Genomic DNA, 20,459 nt, shown 5'->3' with positions numbered 1-20,459 from the left:
AGAAGCTTAGGGCAATGATGTAGAGGCATTAATGGTTAATGTACTGGGACGTGCTCCTTTGTAATGGCCTCCTGTCATTTCTGCAGTGTCCGTGGGACATTGCAAAGAGACAGGGCCCAGCTTAGAATCCCACATCAACAGATCTTCTCAAACCTGAAGGTCATTTTTCTTTTTGAACAAATTGTCAAACTCCATTGTATGAACAAATTTACCTGGAGGGGCATCACCTCTGGTTGGGAAAAGGAAAAAGGGGCTACATGGTACTAAGTTACAGCTCTTAGGAAAGAAGAGCAGTAAAAATAGAAAGCTGTGCCCTGAAACAATACTTTTGGCTGGTGTGAACTAGATTCAGCTATCAAGTAAGAGGGTTTGCCTCCAATGGAATTGGTATAATTTACATCTGCTGAGTTTGGCCTGTTGACCGTTCCAAGGAGGAGGCAGAAGTGACATGGGAAAGGACAAAAAGAGCAAACACCCTTATAACAAGGTACTAAAGAGCTCTGAAAGGCCAAGGAAAAAACAGAACTCAAGAGCATCACTGAAAGCCTCATACTTACAATAAATACCTTTAGTGCTCTAAAAGACACTTCTGGCACTGAGTACACAGGGACAAGCCATAATAAGAGTGGAGCATTTGATTTTACTGAGTAATTCCAGGAAACCTTTCAGATCTGTTAAACATGACTAAAGAGATAAATGATACCAGGCATCGTATTTCCTAAAAACTTGTGTCTGTATAGAGAACATGATTATACAGTTGAGCACTACTATTTTCATCTTCTTACGTCGTACTTTGCTATTCTATTACTTTTCCATCCACAGTATCAAGTGTTTGCACACGCGTCTGCCACACACATATACCCACAGGTATCTATCTATCACTGCCAGGTCCACGCGTTCTCAGGCTTTCCATACGCTGCAATGGATCCAGATCTGTACGACACTGGTCAGAGCAATACACAGATCTAGCAGTACCCATGCCGTGGTCTTAGAAACACTCTCACAGCACACCTTGCGGTGTTTCTTCTTTTACAGTTCAGCACACCATGCCTGCACCTTTTCCAGTCTCTTAACCTGCCACTTGGCCAAGAACTGACAATGAACAGCACGCTACTGTCAAACACCCTCAAACTCACAACTCCTTTCAAATAGTCGTAAGCCTCCCTCAGACTACTGTACACACAGTAGGAAGCACTTTCAAACTGGACAGAAGAGATGAAAGGAAAAAAGGAAAGAAGTGCTGCGAGATTCACGGAGTTGTTGGAGCCACCAGCAAATCTTCAGCACCAAACAACTGCCAAGCGTTAAAGTTGAAAGTTAAAGTTTTCTTACTTAGAGAGCTGAGCGCTGCTGAGTACTGTTACTCACGTTATGTTTGTGCCCGTGAGCTACAGCAGACCAAGTCCCATTTTACCAAATTCTGTGCTGAGGCACAAGTAGTCCATATCCCCAAAGCTGAAGTAACTTTTCCTCCTGCTTATAGAGCTGCACACCTCTTCTCCTCCCTGGAGGCTTCCACTCTCGGCCCCCAAGAGCCAAATTTGACACTCATACTCCTAGTATAAGATGAAAGCAACAACAGAGCAAATAATTAGATACACAAATGACAGCCTGAGAACAGAATTACACTACACATAACCATCTCAAATCATCATGACAAACATCTAAGGAGCTTGAACTGTTTCCTTGCCTGTGGGGCTGTAAATACTTCACTGTTGCCCTTCAGTAAAATCTGCTTTCATCTAATTACTCCACTTCAGGACAAAACAGCTTTGAAACCTCAGTTTATCTACCACAAAAAGGCAGCATTATGCAGTCTCTTATAGATGGCTTAAAACACTATTTCCTAGAAATATGAATTGGTAGAAAAAAACCCCATCACTTAATATCACATTTGAAAGGCTTTTAACAAAAGATCACTAACAGGAAAGAAGGGGAAAAAAAGAAGGGAAAAAAAAAAAAGGAACGCTTCAGCCTGGGTCATCCTCAATTAGGAATGCAGTTCAAGGACTCCAGCTCATGTTGTTCCAGTCAGGTGTGTCATACTTGTGGCTTCCCAGGAATTCTGTTAGTTGGAGTGTCATAGCCTGTGGACTCTCAGTCGCCTCTGCTCTTGGGACTAACCTGAAGACATCAGGAGCATCCCTGGTACGCCCCGGTATCGCAAAGAGAAGTAGATCTTTGACACTTTCCTGGGGTTGCAATCCCAGCTTGTACCATCATACAGTACATCATCATGCAGGTAAAGGTGTGTGTTGATGCACAACAGAGGTGGGTTAAAGTTTTATTAGCCAAGTTAATTTATTTCCTAGCTTTTGACCTCCGTGCAATTTTAAAGCTTTCTTATTTTTTTCAGTATAAAACTTTTTTTTAATTTTTAAGTTACAGCTGTATGGCCAGGGAGGTAAAAAACTTTAACAGTTAACTCTGTTGTTTTGGGAGACTGTTTTCTATATTAGTTATATTCATAGGTAGAGAAAACCAACTCAAGGAACAAATTAAGATATTTATTTATGTATTGTTACAAATTTGGGTGGGGGTTTTTTCCATTAAACATGTTTAACAGGACAATCTACTTGCACTCAGGCCTTTCAGCATTTCAATAAGCTAAAATATACACTTTTGGTGCCATATAAATTATGGTCAAAAATAACTGTCAAAGACATACTGAGGGGACAAGAACTTTAAGCAAAATAACTCAAGCTGAAATAGTCAATTCCCTTCAACAGTGGTGTCTATTTCATGAGATAATATTCCTTACACTAGCAAACTATATACAAACAATACCACAAAACTACTATAAAAGCAAAAATGTAAAAAATATACACAAACATATACACAAATTGCTGTGTTTCTGTCCAAGCTACCTTACTATTAAGAAATCTAGTACAAATGCATGATTTGTATTTAAGTACTTAATTTGTAGTATCTAACTTTTTAATTGTAAACAAGATTCAGTATGTAGAGCAACTTAAAACAGTTGTCAGCAGCTTAAATCATGAGGCGTGGAGACTGAGAAAACTATGCACCTTATAGATCCAAACGGACATAAATACCCACACCTTTCTGACAAAGCTTGTATCGCTGTGAGACTTGGGATATTTAAAGGATTTAGAAGTATTTAACTACTCTAAACAAATTCTTGGATTTCACTGTTTTACAAAATGCATACATTTCAATATTCAAAGTACAATCAGTATCACATTTGCAGGTATATGGATCATGTTCAGTGTGTTGTTCATAACCATTTAACAGCTTTTTGGTTTCTTAAGAAACCTTTCTTGGCAACTCAAGCAACTGTAAATGAAAGCAGGCAATGAATGTTCGCAATCAACTACTTCATGAGAAAATAAAAACAGACATATCCCTTAAGCACATAGGAACTCACTGGTGACTGACCCAATGCTTATCATTAGGCAAGTATGTATAAGGTACAGAGCAGTGCTAAAAAGCTGCGGTATTTAGGAACTGTCAACAGATATTCAAAAGAAAATGGAAGCTGCCTTTGCATGGATGCAATGATTTGCTGCTCTCAGTCACTGCTAAGATTCTTAAAATAGTGGTTTTTGGTTTTTTCAAAAGGTGCCTGTCTCTTTTTTCAGGTACTTCCCAGGCACTCATCAATGTAGTATTTGAAGTGCCAGGATGCTTAAGAAAACCCAGGATGACGGTTCTGTCTATCAGGGTAGTTCTCAGACTAAGTAATAGTAGTAGCAGTAGTGGTGTAAGTCAATTCAACATTAGAGAATTTGAACATTAAACATGGACTGTGCCAGTTTACACCCACTACAAATACAGAAAGTGCTAGTATCTATAGCAACTGGTCTCAGTGGAAAATTCAAGTACAACAGTATTTTTGCAGATCTCCTCATGCTAACAGAGAATACAGTATGTATCCATAGGCTTCCATTTCCAGAAATTATGTCGAGAGTCAAATCTCATTTTTTGTATTTTTAAGTGCCTAAAAACTCTTACAGCATTGAGCAGAGCATTTGATGAATCCCTTCTCTTCTATGATATATACTTTTTGATTTAAAACACAAGCCACTCCACACAAGACACATTTTGAAAATAAGGTCTTAATGTAAAGACTAGTTTGGCAAATTTTGTGGGTTTGGGGTGTTTTTAAACCCTTTCAAACACTGCAAGATCATGTTACAACTGAAAAAAAAAAAAAAGAAGAATATACATACAAAAATTAAGAAACTGCTTGTAAAAATAAAATATTGGAAAAAATTTAAATCAATTTCACTGAAAAGGCTCAATAAAGTGCAAGCAGTAATGCAAGGATTTACATAGAGAAAAGTGAAGTTTAATAAGTTTGTACAATCTGTATTGCTGACAATGAGAGACACTCTATAAAACTGTTTTACCTTGACAGCATGCCCTCATATAAAAATATATTCTAATCGCATCGCAGTACAATCAGATCATGAAGAATTGAAAATGAAATGAACACAGAAATGCCACTGCTCTTTTTCAGCAACGTCAAAAAAGAAGAAAATATGTAGATTTATACTATTACAGTATACTCCAATTAACTGGACAAACTGGACCAGCCGAAATTACACAGTATGGTAATTGCAAATGAAAACGATGTGTTGCTACTTAACTCACATTGACTCATTGCCACTTCTCGAGAAGGCATTCAGGAGGTGCCAAATTGCAAACACGGAACTCAGTCCTGTGCAAAATGCTCAAGCTTTGAGCTCTCTAATTACTGGACAGAAGTATGAACTGCAGCAAGTATTTTTATATCAGAAAATATTTCATGTGATTAAATCTGCAGGTATTTGTCCTCTCAAAAGCATCTCCTTCTGCTTACAGCAAGTTGTTTAACTGAAGTAACCAGGTCTGCAAAGCGTACAACTTAGATGAATCCAGTGAATGAAAACAAAACTTTGTAATATCACCAGGCACCGAAAGCAAGAATTTGTAACTGTAGTTTTGTTTTACGAAAAATAATAAAGCAGACTACAGAAGTCTTCCCAGCAGAGGGGACATTTTCAAGTCATTTACCCTCCAGGCAGATTCTTTGGTGCTCAGGAATAGCTAGTATAATATCAGGATGAACAAGCAGTAACTATTTTCCTTCATACACTCCTATTTGTTCTGTAAGGCCCATCAGCGAAGTTTTTGCTCATGGCAGGTATTAAATAACAGAGAGGGAAAGTACCTCCTCATCACCCTTAGAGACAAGTCTGATCAAAAGCATCTGATATCCCTCTGTCAGTGAAGATTTTCCACATAGCATATTTGCAGGGTTTTCACTTATGACAAGCACAGGACTATGACAAACTTGCGTTCTGGCTAGTCATCCAAAGTGGTAAATTACTGAAATTAAAAATGAATATTTTTCTATTCAGAATAGTCTTAACTTTTTATCCTCCAGTTGTTGCTAATATAAGGAAAAAAATTATTCCTGCACAGCTAGTGCTGAGCCTTTTAACTGCCAAGAAATAGCACAATGTCAATTGCTTAATAAAGCTCTGTGGAGACCCTGGTCACCTATTAGACTGTACATAATGTCAGTAGCAACTTCAATTTTTGAAGTTTTGTTATCTTTTTCTTTTTTTTATATACCTTCTCACCCATCCTCAGTTCAAGTTAAATGACCCCAAATACTCATTGTCAAATAACTGACGACACACAATTTAAATTAAAAATATCTTGAGAGAGTAACTTTGCAATAATATGAACTTTAAATAAAAGCAGACTATTAAAATAAAGTCTGTATAGAATTTTAGCTATGAAATTATGAAATAGTTTGGTTTTACTTTGCTTAGGATTTCTCATTTTTACAAAGAGCTGTTGGCCACAGCAATATTTAACTGCTAACTGCTGTTTTCCTGAAGAATAATTATTTTAAACATTGTAGTTAGTGTAAGAGAAGACAAAAGTGGTTTTATATATAATTAGTAGTTTAAACAAATTTAAGACACTTTTCTGTAGGATCATCATCAAATGATGCTCTTTTCAATAATTTGTGTAAGCTTCTAAACCACATAAAGGATAATGCACATTACATTTTTATTCACACTATAAAAAAGCACAATATACAGGCCATATCCTTTAAAGTGCAACACAACAGAACATTTCTGCAACATTCAGGTTCTTCAAAGACCCACAAAAGTAGGTATTCAATATTTAGGAACACATCCTCTTCATAGGTGTATCAACACTGAATCTAAATTCTGACTGGTTATCAAGCTTGCCCTTGCTGTAAGTGCCACGCTAAAAGCGATGCTTATGAGCACTAAATGATATTATCTGCTTCCATATTACACAGCCTTCATGTCTCATGTCCAAAATGAAAGCTTTTATCTTTTAGTCAGTGAAGAGCATCTGTAGAGCCCTTTGTTGAAGACAGTTCTTTGACTACACTCAGAAAAACATCTTTAAAGTATATTCAGTTTCACCATACAGGTTACTGCTTCAGATGTTAAATCTACCAAGAAAAATATGGTAAACAGAATAAAGCAAGCATGTCTCTGAGTTGGCAGCGCATGCTTCGCTATGTTTGGCACTATCTACCAAATGTATTGGTAACACACAGCATAAGCAAGTACCAATTCGCTTTTCACTTCATAAATATTTTTGGTTGGATGTTTTGCTAGTAATAGTTGAAAACCCCATTTGTTCCTGAGATGAGCATGACAAAACATAGTGAGCTCCATCTAAAGCTGCCAACGGGAAAATCTTCTGTGTTTCCAGCTTTGCTACCGGCCTGCCAAGCCAGATTGATAATCTCAATCTTCCCCAAGGCGCCATTTCTGAGACTCTTCTTGACGCACATCTGGCCTGATCTGGTTTCTCATTCCACCTAGAACATTTGATGTTGCCTCTGTTGCAACAATGAAAGGTTTCACCACAGTTGGTGGAATTTGGCGGAGGACTCCTCCTACGGCTCCAGTTACTCCTCTGTTTTCATGCTCACGAGCAGCAGTCTCATAAATGGTTTGGGCTGTGTCCGTAATCCCCTTTGAGAAATTAACAGAAATTAGTTACACTGAAAAAGAAGAAGCAACCTCTCCTAATTTTAAGGGAAACTTAAACTGCTCAGCATTTACCTTCTTTGTGATTTGTACTGTAACTGTAGTACAACCATATTGATTCAAATACGATTTAGTTGTTCTAATGACGCTTAAAATAACCCCACTATGAACTTACAGATGAAAATATTTCATGTAACTTCTGGTGGCACTTCCTGTACATAAGGGAAGCAGCTGTGGGGTACTGTGAGCTATTCAAAAATAACAGAATCCACTGAAAACTCTCCTGCTGAGACCTAACTTCCTAGACACAGTATCAGGTACAACTAAGTGAAAGTACAGTACAAAAAGTACAATAAAAATAGGTCAGTATTCTAAATTTTAATACACTGTCATGGTAAAGAGAACTTTCCGTTGTTTTAAATCCAGCATTATGCTTAAACTGTAACAACCTCAGAATTAACAGTAACAAAACGGGGTGGGAAGGGAAGGACAGATGATACAGGGCAGGATATCAGGTTTACATGTCTCAGAATAATTGTAAACCCTCACAACAGTAGGACACTGAAGTCTTATTCACACTTATCTGTGTAACATCTTAAGTTTATTTCCGCTTCTCTGATTTTTCCATGCAAGTTTTCTGTTGGTATAAGATAAGTGATGAAGACAGTCTTGTTCAAAACTTAAATCCTCTTCTTCATTCAAGTAGCTTAAGCTAGTATCTAGTATTTTATTTCCTCTCTTCGGAAATAATTCTTAAGTTTGGTTAAGGATAACTACTTTTGCACTCACCTCTTTTACTACACTGTATGCTTTGGCTACACCTTCCCGTAGGTCTACTGGCTGATGAGCTAAACGATGGCGAGGGAATCGTTTGATCTTTTTTGCTTCAATAAAAGTAGGCCCTGGAGATACCATGTCATATGCAGTTTCTGCAGCTGCCTGAAGATCAAGAACAAATGCCAAATATGTAAGAAGTCTTACAGCATCCGACCACAAATTTAAACTACTAATAGGGTGACATAATTTAAATAAAAGAATTTTAATTCCATAAATAATATTCATTTACATCAGATTAAGGTTTTGACAAGAACTTCTGGAACGGGTGCAGCTGTAACTACACATTACGTTCCATAATGAAAGAATGAATGTTGTAGGTTTTGATAGGGTTTCTCCCCTCCCCCAACCTCAACTGCCATTCCTTGAAAGGCATCCTCTCATCTGCAGAAAATGCTCAAGACAGAAACTGAAACATTGGGCCAATAGTATGTTCATCTTACAAAGAGACAAGCATACACATGATTCCACTCGTGAATAATATCACTGGTTTTTTTTATTATGTATGTTCAAGCTTAGGCATATCTACTATTTTTGCAGAGTTAGGTAGGAAAAATGTATTTTTGTTATGTATTTTACACTAAGGAACATAAGTTTATTAACACTTTATTCCAAGATTACTTTAGAGTTAAATCCAGAAAGCTTTATAGACTTAATGTACATCAACACAATTAGTATTTGAGTCATTTTTGTTTGGTTGGTTGGTTTTATGTTGGGCTTTTTTGGTTGTTGTTTGGGTTTTTTTAAATAAGCACAGATAAACTGACATTTTAAAAAAATTAAGAATCTATTACTAGTAAGTACATATATGCAAGGAACTCATCTTTCTCAATATCAGTGATTCTTTCAGTGCAGCTGAGTACTTTAGTATTAAACTGTACATTGTAATACATTAAAAACATTAAGAAACATGTACCAGCTTAGATGTTCAGCAATATTTTAACACAATTTTCTAACCATTGCATTTCATGCCACCTCAGACTGCTGCAAGTTTGCCCAGTCTCTGCTTTCTTATTTATACAGCTGCCTTTTTTTAAGACATGCTCCCAACCTTAGACATATAGCACTAAGGTATTAGCTTAATATAGAGCACTTGCTAGCAACACTTCTCATGTCTAACTCCAGAAGAAATACACTATACCTGTATAGTCTGAACCATTCTGTTTGTTAGCTCCAGTGCTGCCATTGCAGTGGAAGTACCAAAAGAAGCTGCCCCTCTTTGAAAGCCTCTTACAATACGGCCATCCTTTCGGTACTGCTCTATTGGTAACCAGACCAAGTCTTTCAGACCTTGGACTGAAAATGAAGACAGAACACCATGGTTAGAAAGTTCTCTTAGATAAACAGAATGCCTTGAGAGGAAGTCAAAACAAGTGTCAGCACTGGGGGTTTTTTGTTGAGTTTTATTTGTTTAAAACAACTGCCACGTGTGTCTGAATAGAAGTAAGATTTAACTTACCTAACTGCACTAGCGAATGCATAGGCCCTACTCCTCCCAAAATTCCTGGCAGCTGGTTTTTCTTTATATCATTAAGCCATTCACTGATGGCATAGGAGAACAATTTATCCACACCTAATAAACTGAAATAAAGACAATTATTAATTTTTTTTTTAAACCATACGATTTAAGACAGACATCGAGCTGTTGGAGAGAGTCCAGAGGAGGCCACGAAGCTGATCAGAGGGCTGGAGCACCTCTCCTGTGAGGACAGGCTGAGAGAGTTGGGATTGTTCAGCCTGGAGAAGAGAAGGCTCCGGGGAGATCTAATTGCGGCCTTCCAGTACCTGAAGGGGGCCTACAGGAAAGATGGTCAGGGACTGTTTATCAGGGAGTGTAGTGACAGGACAAGGGGTAATGGGTTTAAGCTGAAGGAGAGTCGATTTAGATTAGATGCTAGGAAGAAATTCTTTACTGTGAGGGTGGTGAGGCACTGGAACAGGTTGCCCAGAGAGGCTGTGGATGCCCCATCCGTGGAAGTGTTGAAGGCCAGGGTGGATGGGGCTTTGGGCAATGTGGTCTAGCGGAGGGTGTCCCTGCGCGCAGCAGGGGAGTTGGAACTAGATGATCTTTGAGGTCCCTTCCAACCCAAACAATTCTATGATTCTATGATAATTCCTAAGAAAAATGCATTATTCATTGAAGGCAACAAAGATGTCATTTAAACAAAAGGAAAGCTGTTTCTTGGATTTTAGAAGTGCATCTTATCAGAGAATTTGCTGTCTCCTTGCTACATTCAGCTATTCACCATAAACATCTTCACTTTACAACACCAATGTTAATCTATAATTCGATAAACTTACCCATGTCTGTAACAAAGTCTCTTCAGCTTTAATTCTGAGCAGTTTAACTGAGCAAGCCCAATAAGAATCCCAGCTAGCGTCCCCTGTAAGTGAAATATTTTGTTATCACATGAGTTTATTCATCCTGTACATTCTTAAGTGAGAAATAATTTCATCATCTCAACTCTTATTGTATGTATTTCTGTCTAAACTAATTCTCCCCCGGTCTCCCAAATACTATTCGTTACGGTGCTATGAATTGTGTTACACGAAAACTTGCAAAAGACAGAATCTGACTTAATGGGCTACTCTAAGTGAAACATCTGGATACAAGAGGGCTTCTTCAGAAATATTAATATATAACAAATTATGTAAACATAGCTCTGGCATTAGTGTGTTCCACGCATTCTAAAGCTGCTATTTAATGTTTTGATTCCTCTGGCAAATTTTTTTTTGCAAATTCAAGAAGTTGCTGCTTCTACTTGTCCATACTTTCTTACTGATTTGTCATGACAGGGTACAAATCTGGTTGTGCCATCAGGATTTTTTGAGGTCTGCTCTGTAAACTCAGTCTGATAACCAATATATATTTTAAAAAGAATCATGAGCATTTTTTTAATCTGTATTAAATTCTGCCACTGCCACTAAAGCACACAGATTACTGGACAGCAAGGGAAGGAAACAAGGAGGGGAAAAAAAAAAAAAGACGACAATACTTTATTCTGGCATTAATGAGGAAGAAAATACATGCACAATTCTGCCATCAGATAGTGGTATCATCCTTTGAGAGGCACCACAGCTGTGTAGAAAGATTTCTTGCCAGTCACTGACATGATAAATGTGACTTTCAAGTCTCATTCTGAGTTAATCATACCCGGAGGATCCCCCCCTCCCCAAGTTTTCAAATTAAGCGTGAAATATGGTTAAGCTTTATTGAAACTAAGGGGGGAAAAAAAAAAAAGTTCTACGTTTCTCAAGATTGTATTAATAATGAATAGGGAGCATAAAAATATACCCCAACTCATGGGGAAAAAAACAAAACAAACATCAATTTTTTGTTGTATAGCATCAGCATTATATACAGACCTGATCCATTGATACATGTTTGCCGTGGTAATCAAGTCGTATTGGAACTTCTGATGTAAAACGAAATTCTCTGGGACATATAAAGGAAATTTTACAGTGAGAAACATGACAAAGAAATAAATTTATCCTTCCAAAAAGAAACCCGTGTTTTTCTAGCCTGCTGGAAGAGGATACCATACCCTTTTCTGTAAACCATAAATCCTGTAGTTATCGTGTTTGTACTTCAGAGTAAGTGTACAAAATACAATGGAAAATTCAGCTTTTCTTGATTTATTAACATCTAGTCAAGGTTAGCATTTATAAATCTAGTAGTCCTGCAAAAGTGCTACTAATCCTGCAGGTGAACATCTTCCCTCAATTTTCACAGCATGAATTTCAGTTACAAACAAAAAACAAGAGTAAAAAAAAAAAAAAACCCACACAAAAGAGTATGGCTAATTACGGTTCCGTGGGAAAAATTTAGCCCTGCAGCTGGAACTTATTAAAAAATTCTGTTGCTGATGTATGTGATGAAATAGAATAACAGTCATTCTCTCATAATTTGGCTCTGCACTGCTTACCAAAGTACACATCTGTTGTTAGAGGCACTTATGATCTGAATACACAAGAAAAAGCTTCTCCATAACAAGCTGCAATTTTTATAGTCACTTCCCAGTCAGGACAACATTAGAGTTTCTCTTGTGACAAGTTAATCTCGTACCTCTCCCATGATACCCTTTTCCTTCATATACTCTCATCTCTTGTTATATTAATTTACATTGTTAGACATAAAAATACAAAGACTGTTCTTTTTATTTATTTGTAAAACATCTCATTACTGGTTCTGTACACTGCAGAGATTTAATTAATTTTATTGTCTTGTGCACAGTACTGTGCAAAAGTTAATAAAAAAAATATTAGTTAACTTCCAGCAATAGAAACAAATATATTTGATTTCCACAATCCTTCATTAAATAAACAAAATAAATACACTGTGTCATAAGGTCTGACTAGTTTATCATCAGACTTTCTTAAAACATTCAGCAGAATAGCTGCGTGTCACTGGAAATTCTGTAACAGAAGTTTACCTGAAAAATACTGGCTGATCACTGTATGACATTGCTTCTTGTGAAAAATGATGGTCATCTCCATTAACCGCATCCATAGAATCAATGCTACCATTTTCATTTGCTTGCTTGTGTGATGAGAAAGAAATGACTGGGCTTGGGTCCTTAAGGCTGCTGACATGCCTGGGCAAACTACACGTAACTTCAGCACCAGGAGACTTTTTAACTAAGATAAGAAGTTATACACAGTAAACTGACTCATTTTTCACAGCAATTACAAAAAGATTGTATTTATACTATTATGGTGTCCTTAGCAAGCTCTAATGCTCATTGATAGGAATTACTAGCAGGACAATATTTAGATTCTCTTAGTACGATATCTTAGTTATCAAAAGAAATTATTACAAGAAGCTTAAGTTAATCAGCATAAATTTTCCATCTAGTTTTAACGGCAGTATTGCCGAGTACTTCATTACCTATGCATTTCAGTATGACATCTCAACAGAAATAAGTAAAGTATAGCTGCTAACAAACCCACAAACACAGTTAATAAGAGGAAGTATGCTTTTCAATATATACTGGTTTTTGCATCAGATGGTGTAGTTGATTAGATGTACTGCTTTAACTATATATATTGCACTGCTTATTTATAATCTTGAACTCCATTCCTTTCTCTAGGAGTTACACAACTTCAAGCTATTAGACAGACATACTCTTTTATACAAGATATATTAAATAATGTATTTGCTTTATCTAATAGTAACTCTTAATGTTACAGTATTGGGTTTGCATGGCCAGGTTTTGGTAGCAGGGGGGCTACAGTGGTGGCTTCCCTAAGAAGCTGCTAGAAGCTTCCCCTATGTCCAACAGAGCCAATACCAGCTGGCTCCAAGACAGACCCGCTGCTGGCCAAAGACGGGCCCATCAATGATGGTGGTAGTACCTCTGGGATAACGTATTTAAGAAGGGGAAAAAAAACCCTGCATAACAGCAACTTCAGCTGGAAGAAGGAGTGAGAGTATGCAAGAGAAACAGCCCTGCAGACACTCAGGTCAGTGAAGAAGGAAGGGGAGGAAGTGCTCCAGACACCAGAGCAGAAATTCCCCTGCAGCCCATGGAGAAGACCACGGTGAAGCAGGCTGTCCCCCTGCAGCAGATGGGCTCATGGAGGACCCCATGCAGCAGGTGGATGCCTAAAGGAGGCTGTGGCCCCGTGGGAAGCCCATGCTGAAGCAGGCTCCTGGCCAGACCTGTGGCCCCATGGAGAAAGGAGCCCATACTGGAGCAGGTTTGCTGGCAGGACTTGTGAGCCCATAGGGGACCCGAGCTGGACTGCACCCTGTGGAAGTGACCCACGCTGGAGCAGTTCATGAAGAACTGCAGCCCGTGGAAAGGACTGATGTTGTGGAGGACTGTCTTCCGTGGGAGGGATCCCACACTGGAGCACGGGAAGACTGTGAAGAGTCCTCTCCCTGCGGAGGAAGGAGCAGCAGAGATGACGTGTGATGAACTGACCACATCCCCCATTCCCTGTCCCCCTTTGCCGCTGTGGGGGGAGGAGGTAGAGAAATTGGGAGTGAAGTTGAGCCCAGGAGGGGTGGGGAGAAGGTGTTTTAAGATTTGTTTTTATTTCTCATTATCTTATTCTGTTTTGATTGCTAATAAATTAAACTAATTTCCCCAAGTCAAGTCCATTCTGCCCGTGACGGTAATGGGTGAGTGATCCCTCCGTGCCCTTATCTTGACCCACAAGCCTTATTGTTATATTTTCTCTCCCCTGTCCAACTGAGGAAGGGAGTGACAGAATGGCTTTGGTGGGCACCTGGCATCCTATCCACCACATTTATATACGCAGTCCTCAATTTTTTCACAAGTTATTATTAAATATGCTCCAATTTTGGTGAAAACTTTTATACAATGGAGATCCCAGGTGTTGAAGATATTTGTTAGTATTTATAAAATACAAAACTAAAGTACCCAAAGTTTCTACATTCCAACAAATCAGTTACTAATGTTGGGCTTTGGTCACTAACATAAGGTTTTTTTATACACATGAGAATTTACAGACATGTACACACATCAGAGGAGAAAGAAGCACCACCTTCATATTAGAATTTTGAACAGCATACCTTCAGGATCTGGAGTAACTAAGAGCTCTACTTCTGTAGAAAGGCTAGTGAAAAAATCCTTCAAGAAAAACAAGGCATCCTAATGGGAAAAATAAAATGCAATCAGGTTAAAAAAAAATACCCAATTCTCTAAAAAATATTTTCTGCTGTTCGAGCTCTTTATTTCTATACAGATATGAATCAAAACACATTTTGTCTTTTTGATCCTTTATCAAGTGCAGAAGCCACATAGAAACCTAGGACAGAAACCAGAAAGACTCTCTTGGTCACTGCTCCCTGCTACATATAAAACAATTTCATAATAATAGCTCTGTCTTAAAACTTCAGGGCTGTTTTCATCAGCTCTACTCTCATTTTGGAGACTGTTCCAGAACTCAAGTGTTTTAATGGCTATAAACTTTTCTCTGATTTCCAATAAAAGGGTATTCAAGTATAGTTAATATTCATCTCTAATACTGCCAATGTCACACAAATTATCCTAGATCAGATCTTGTCACTGCTTCATTAAAAGTCATTAATATCTCTGCTGTTAATGTCTTGTTAATGTCAGATGCATTGCACTAGTGCCTTGTTTATCCTGTAACTATTGACACCTGGACTTTCTTTTCTTTTGTATGTTTGCAAGTGATAAGCAGTCAGCTTAAGTAGTAATAACAAAAATTTCTAACATGACTGCATGCAGCCCTTTGCTTCCAAGAAAGCTGTGGCTAGGTTTGGAGAAATTGTAAAGGTGAATTATGTTTATGATACAAAAGATAAAAGACTTAGAAGAGTAATCTAGAGGGAACATACTTCCTCACTAGATGGCAGTACTTCCATGCTATTTTTCTACATCAAAGTATTACAAACTATAGAGAGTTCAATTTTTCTAACAGTAAAATGAAAACCTGGTCTCTAACACGTGTTGAGGGAAACAGAAGGTAGATATGGAACTCCTAATTGTGCTCTTGAAAAAAACTCACATCTTTCTGCAGATGACAAATTAAGCAAGAAATGCCTCAACAAAGAGGAATAACTGCACTTTAAATTTGAATGCACAAACATACATAGCTTCCTTACTGATGTAGAAAAAAAAAGCTATTGTTTCTTCAGTATATGAAAAATACTTTGCACAAAGGCTTGCAAAAGAAAGTAAAACAATTTCTCCCATTTCTGTTCCTCATGCTACTGCAGCTGATAGCAAAACCAAAGCCTTCAGCGTACAGAAGCAGTCCTCAAGTGCTGAGTGCCCTTGACCAAAGTGTTGTGAACAGTTTCTGGATTAATGATTAACTTTAAATTAAAAACACCGAAGACACTTCATGAACAAACAAAGCAAGACCGTTCAAGAATAAGTATATGCTTTTTAAAAGCTATTGATTTCTAAACATTAGACATCATCAGAATTCTCAGGAGGTAAACTGCTATTATTGAATAAACAGCCAGGTCTATAGATATTCTTAGTTTTTAAATTAAAAAAAAGGCTAGCCTCTCTAATAGCTGGAGCAGAAGGCAAGTTCTAACATGGATATAAACAGAGCAGCAGAGATGCAAAGATACGTGTGATTGATCATAAATAAAAAAGGTATCAAACCAAGGAAAAAAACCCAACCGTAACACATATGTAAAAGTTACAAGTATCTAATAGAAAAAACCCAGTATCATTAAATAATTTTTTTTTTTTTTTTTTTTGCATTGTCGCAACCAACCTGGTCAATATTGAGGCGAAGTGGCATTAGTGAAACACGTAAACAACATTCCTGCGGGGATCTCCCAGACTCTGGACGGACATGTAATGCTTTAACTGTTAACTGAGAAAAAGCAACAAGATAAAAGTAGTAATATTCACAATTATTAAATCTCAGAACACAGAACGCTAGCTAAAAAAAACATTTACTGCAAAATCTCTGTACTAATCTGATTCCACTTACCAATTATAAAGCTAGTGTTCAATAAATAACTTTTACAGATTTTATAAAAAAGAAAATTAAAATAACAAAACCCCCCAAATTCATAAATCCTTTATAAATGAGTAAGAATACAGTATGTCATAAAACTACAATTCTGCATGTGAAGTGACAAGTCTAATCATACTCATACAAGCTGATGTTTGTTCAAAACCAAAATCTGAAAGCTACAAAAGTAGTCCTGCACATCTACTTTTTTACACTGACAGAATCTCAAAAACATTAATACCTGACATACTAATATTCATACTGACTTTTTAAAACCCACAAGGAGTCAAGCAAATAAGTAATCAATAAGTTATATTACTTCAGTGTTCCATGACCTCATGCTCCTTCTTCTGCTAGATTAAGAAACATATACAGTCTCCACAATGATAGGCCAACTACTATATTTATAATGAATTAACATATTCCATAACTGTACCATGTTTGAATGTGCTTTTCTTGGCATCTCCTTACTGCAGTAAAGATAGAGAAATTTATTCATTTGTGATGTAGCTAAGCGATCTCTGATCTCCAAGTCTTGAACAATAAAAACCTGCCGTGACACTGGCTGCTCCAACAGACTGGATTCACCTTCTGCACCCCCTGGAGGATACACCTCATGCTGGAATTTCACCTTTTAAAGAGGAAAGTAAACCAGTATAATCGGATTCAGTGAAAAAACAACCTTTAACAACAGAATATTACTTTAAAAAAACAAAACAAAACCCCCACACAACACACCACCAAACCACAACCACACCACAGATAAATTTAAAATAGCAGACAGCTTTTAAAGTTACAGGAATAATATTAAGATTTCTGAAAACTATTCAGATTTTTGCATGTCCAGCAGCAGAAATCACAATTCCTAGTCGTGTACATGTTCACATTTTAAGATGCAAATTGAAGCCAAAAGAAAAATCAGTGTAAGACAAAAACCAAGTTTTGCTTTTCATTTTAATATCAACGCTGCTTTTTCCTCTCAATCCTGACAATCTTTCCTCTCAATCTTTCTTACATCATGTTGAAGCTTGTACCAGGCAATCTTGCAGTTCTTGAATCCTACACATTCTATGCAAGGTTTCTTCCCTACCAACAGACTTCTCAACTAGCTTCTTTCAGGCTCAGTTTCCCTTGTCTTTACTCACTTTAGTCCATATAAATTCTAATCCATTACCTTTCTTAAATTCTAAAGAATTCTGAATTCTCTCTTTTTCCTCATCTTTAGATGCAGTTCTCATTTTCAATCGAAGACCTGTGGTTACCTACAAACCATTCCCTGTCTCCGTACCCGCCATACCATCCTTGCCAGCAATGTAAGGAAGCAGAGCACACACAGCAAGCGAACAGTGGCCTCTGCTGGCCAGATGCTGGGATGTTAAGAAACACTGTATTTCAGTGCCCTGTACTCATGCTACACGTGATAATTAATGTTTTAAGTGTTGAAGAGAAAAACAGATGTTTATCATCAACACTGCTCAGAAACGTTACGGTTTTGACACTCTTGTCTCCTTAATTTCTTGTTTAAATATTATGATTATTATTTTATTAAGCCTTGTACCAAGTTAGTGGTACAAGTAGGGGAAAAAAAAGTAGACTTTATGCCTTAGTACTAACACCAACTCATTAAATACCTGCAAATTAAGAAAGATTGCTATACTTCTACATATGAAGTTTTCCACATGGAATATTAAACACTTCTTTTTTTCCTCTTTTTTATTGCAATGTCATGTTTTTTCTCGAAAAGGCTAAAATAAGTATCAAACATTTCTGGCAATTTTTAAGTACTAATGGGATGAATTTTAAGTTCTAGAAACACATGTAGACTAAAACGGGCATTTAGTTTTACGTAGTACCTTTCATGTTTATGGAAACATTTGAGAAAACTAAATTTCATGTTAAATGGATTAATAACAAAACCTTTTTAAAATAAGGTTAACTCCTTGCCAATATTCTTCACAGCACCAGAATCAAGCATCTATCGTCTGCGACAGAGCTAAGCACAGGCTTAAGAGCAACATACTTATGCCTGAAGGGGGCCAAATATTTTAGGGGAAATACAAGAACAATATTGTGATATAACTGGATGTTATTTAATATCCAGTTATCATCAACTGATACACTGTCTCAACAGATCTACATCCCGGTTATTTTGCTAGAAAAATTAATTTCATAATAGATGTTATCAATTCAGAGTAGAACTAGACAGAAAGATAGAACAGCAGTTGCAAAATGTGCTTATAATAAACAAAAACTTTAAGATGGAGGCCCCATTCCTGGAAGTGTTCAAGGCCAGGCTGGATGAGGCTTTGGGCAACCTGGTCTACTGAGGGTGTCCCTGCCCATGGCAGAGGGGTTGGAACTAGATGATCTTTAAGGTCCTTTCCAACCCAAACCATTCTATGATTCTCTGACTCTAAGAATATCATAATAAATATCTTTCATCTTTAGAAGTATATTTATTCAGCAAGTAAACTATACTGTGCTAGAAGAACAAATACATTTTTTGTTAAACAAATTCTAAATTCATCATTTTCAAAGTGATTGCTTAGATGTAGCTACTAATGGAAGAAATCCTACTGAATACTAACAAAAAGCTGTTATCAAATGGATATAACATGTAAAGATATTCACGTAGACGGTCATGACTGAAGCTGTTCCTGTCATTCACCTTGCTTAACTGTATTTCCATTAGGAAGTCTGGGTTTCTTCCTCTTCCCCCACATGTTGTACTCCGTCCATGCCTCGTCGGCGTATGAGAAGGAGAACTATGAGGACTTCTAGGGAAATAAAAAAGAAAAATACACTTTCACAGATTAAACTTAAAGCTACCTCACTGTTAATCTAACTAAAAGCATGTATGTTTCACTGGATATAACTTACTAGTATTTTAGTGGTTACAAGAGAAAAATACTATAAAATAAATTAAAAAAAAATACACTGGAAGTTGTGTTGCTACTAACCAAATACTTTCATTTTATTGCTCAAGTAACGCACACTTAAGTAGAATGCTAGGTGTATGCTTGCCTCCAAATTAACATTCATAAAACATTTCCGTAATTTTGGCTGTGATTAATATTAACTACTCTTTAGTTTACATTACATCCTGAAAACTAGATTCCAGCTACTATAGCTGAAGTCTCTTACGCTCCTTAAGCCCCAATCTCTTCAGGAAAATTTAACTTCTAACATAACCCTTAAAAGCAAAGCCATCCCTCCATCCCAAAAAAAACCTGTGAAAACCAAACCCAGCTAGTCTACGTTAAGAGACAGGAAAAATACACACTGGTACATGGAGCTAAACTGACTAAGAAGATTCTAGATGATCTTTGAGGTTCCTTCCAACACAAACCATTCTATGACTGACTCCTTGTCAGGAAGGAGTGAAGAAGCAAGCGAGGGAGACTTGAGATTAACCTCAAATCAAAAGAAAATTAAGTATTTTTAAATGCTCTGATGTCCAGAATTACATCAAACACTTACATGAAACTTTTAGCTGGAGATGGTGGTGGTGCAGTCCCAAAATCTCTTCCGCCATAAAGATGCCAAATAAGAGAGATTTCCTTTACAACATAGCGTACCACAGGAACAGGAAAATGAAGGGGAGCTTTGCTTGTATCTGTTTTTTTAATAGGTTGGCTGAAATGATTTTCCTTTATGACAATTGCATCATCAACCATTATTTTTATTACTGGCTCTTCCTCTTTTTCCTAATTAAAAAAAGTATATAGCATTAAAAAGGTGAAACCTGCTTTCTTTATTGAGATGTCTAATTCTTTCCGATAAAGAGAACTGTACTGTCTTCTAAAGCTTATACAACATAGGCTTGGTTTAGGAATGATTCTTATAAAGTAACTTAAAGACAAAAGCACATTAAAAATTAACTAGAAGCTGGGAAGTAGTTAAAAAAAATTCCTCATCCAAACTGTAAACAAAACAAGAGTTGAAAATAAACAAAAAACCATGGGAGACCCCAGGCTCCCATATTAGCACTTTGGGGAACAAACAAGATCAAAGATAACTGGGCAAATACAGCTTCCAATCAGGGATGCAGAACTACTTCTGTCTATTGAGACTACAACCAGAGATACTATGAAAAACATCAACACAAGCTGTTTTCAGAGTTCAAGTATAGTTTCCTAAATCTTTTAATGCAGT

The 20,459-nt window shown here is 37.1% G+C and overlaps 1 protein-coding gene across 5 annotated transcripts in view; it reads right to left on the bottom strand.

The window, feature by feature from the left end:
* Positions 1-6,011: 6,011 nt before the first annotated feature.
* The window catches only part of ATG2B (autophagy related 2B), a 49,605-nt gene continuing 35,157 nt past the window's right edge, over positions 6,012-20,459 (bottom strand). For 3 of the 5 annotated variants that reach the window (XM_075753610.1, XM_075753613.1, XM_075753611.1), the window contains exons 31-42: positions 19,785-20,011; positions 18,973-19,081; positions 16,741-16,935; positions 16,059-16,160; positions 14,371-14,449; positions 12,263-12,467; positions 11,196-11,265; positions 10,131-10,213; positions 9,289-9,410; positions 8,971-9,125; positions 7,785-7,934; positions 6,012-6,980 (exon numbers count right to left, since the gene is read on the bottom strand). In XM_075753610.1, the coding sequence (XP_075609725.1) occupies positions 6,750-6,980; positions 7,785-7,934; positions 8,971-9,125; positions 9,289-9,410; positions 10,131-10,213; positions 11,196-11,265; positions 12,263-12,467; positions 14,371-14,449; positions 16,059-16,160; positions 16,741-16,935; positions 18,973-19,081; positions 19,785-20,011 (1,728 nt within the window). In that variant the 3' untranslated portion in view covers positions 6,012-6,749. The remainder of the gene's footprint in view (positions 6,981-7,784; positions 7,935-8,970; positions 9,126-9,288; positions 9,411-10,130; positions 10,214-11,195; positions 11,266-12,262; positions 12,468-14,370; positions 14,450-16,058; positions 16,161-16,740; positions 16,936-18,972; positions 19,082-19,784; positions 20,012-20,459) is intronic. The other 2 variants (XM_075753612.1, XM_075753614.1) reach the window with 1 other exon arrangement.

The sequence above is a fragment of the Balearica regulorum genome, chromosome 5 (assembly GCF_011004875.1).
Source record: "Balearica regulorum gibbericeps isolate bBalReg1 chromosome 5, bBalReg1.pri, whole genome shotgun sequence".
NCBI classification, from domain to species: domain Eukaryota; kingdom Metazoa; phylum Chordata; class Aves; order Gruiformes; family Gruidae; genus Balearica; species Balearica regulorum.
Note: the sequence above shows the minus strand (reverse complement) of the source record. Positions and strands in the feature narration are given on the sequence as shown.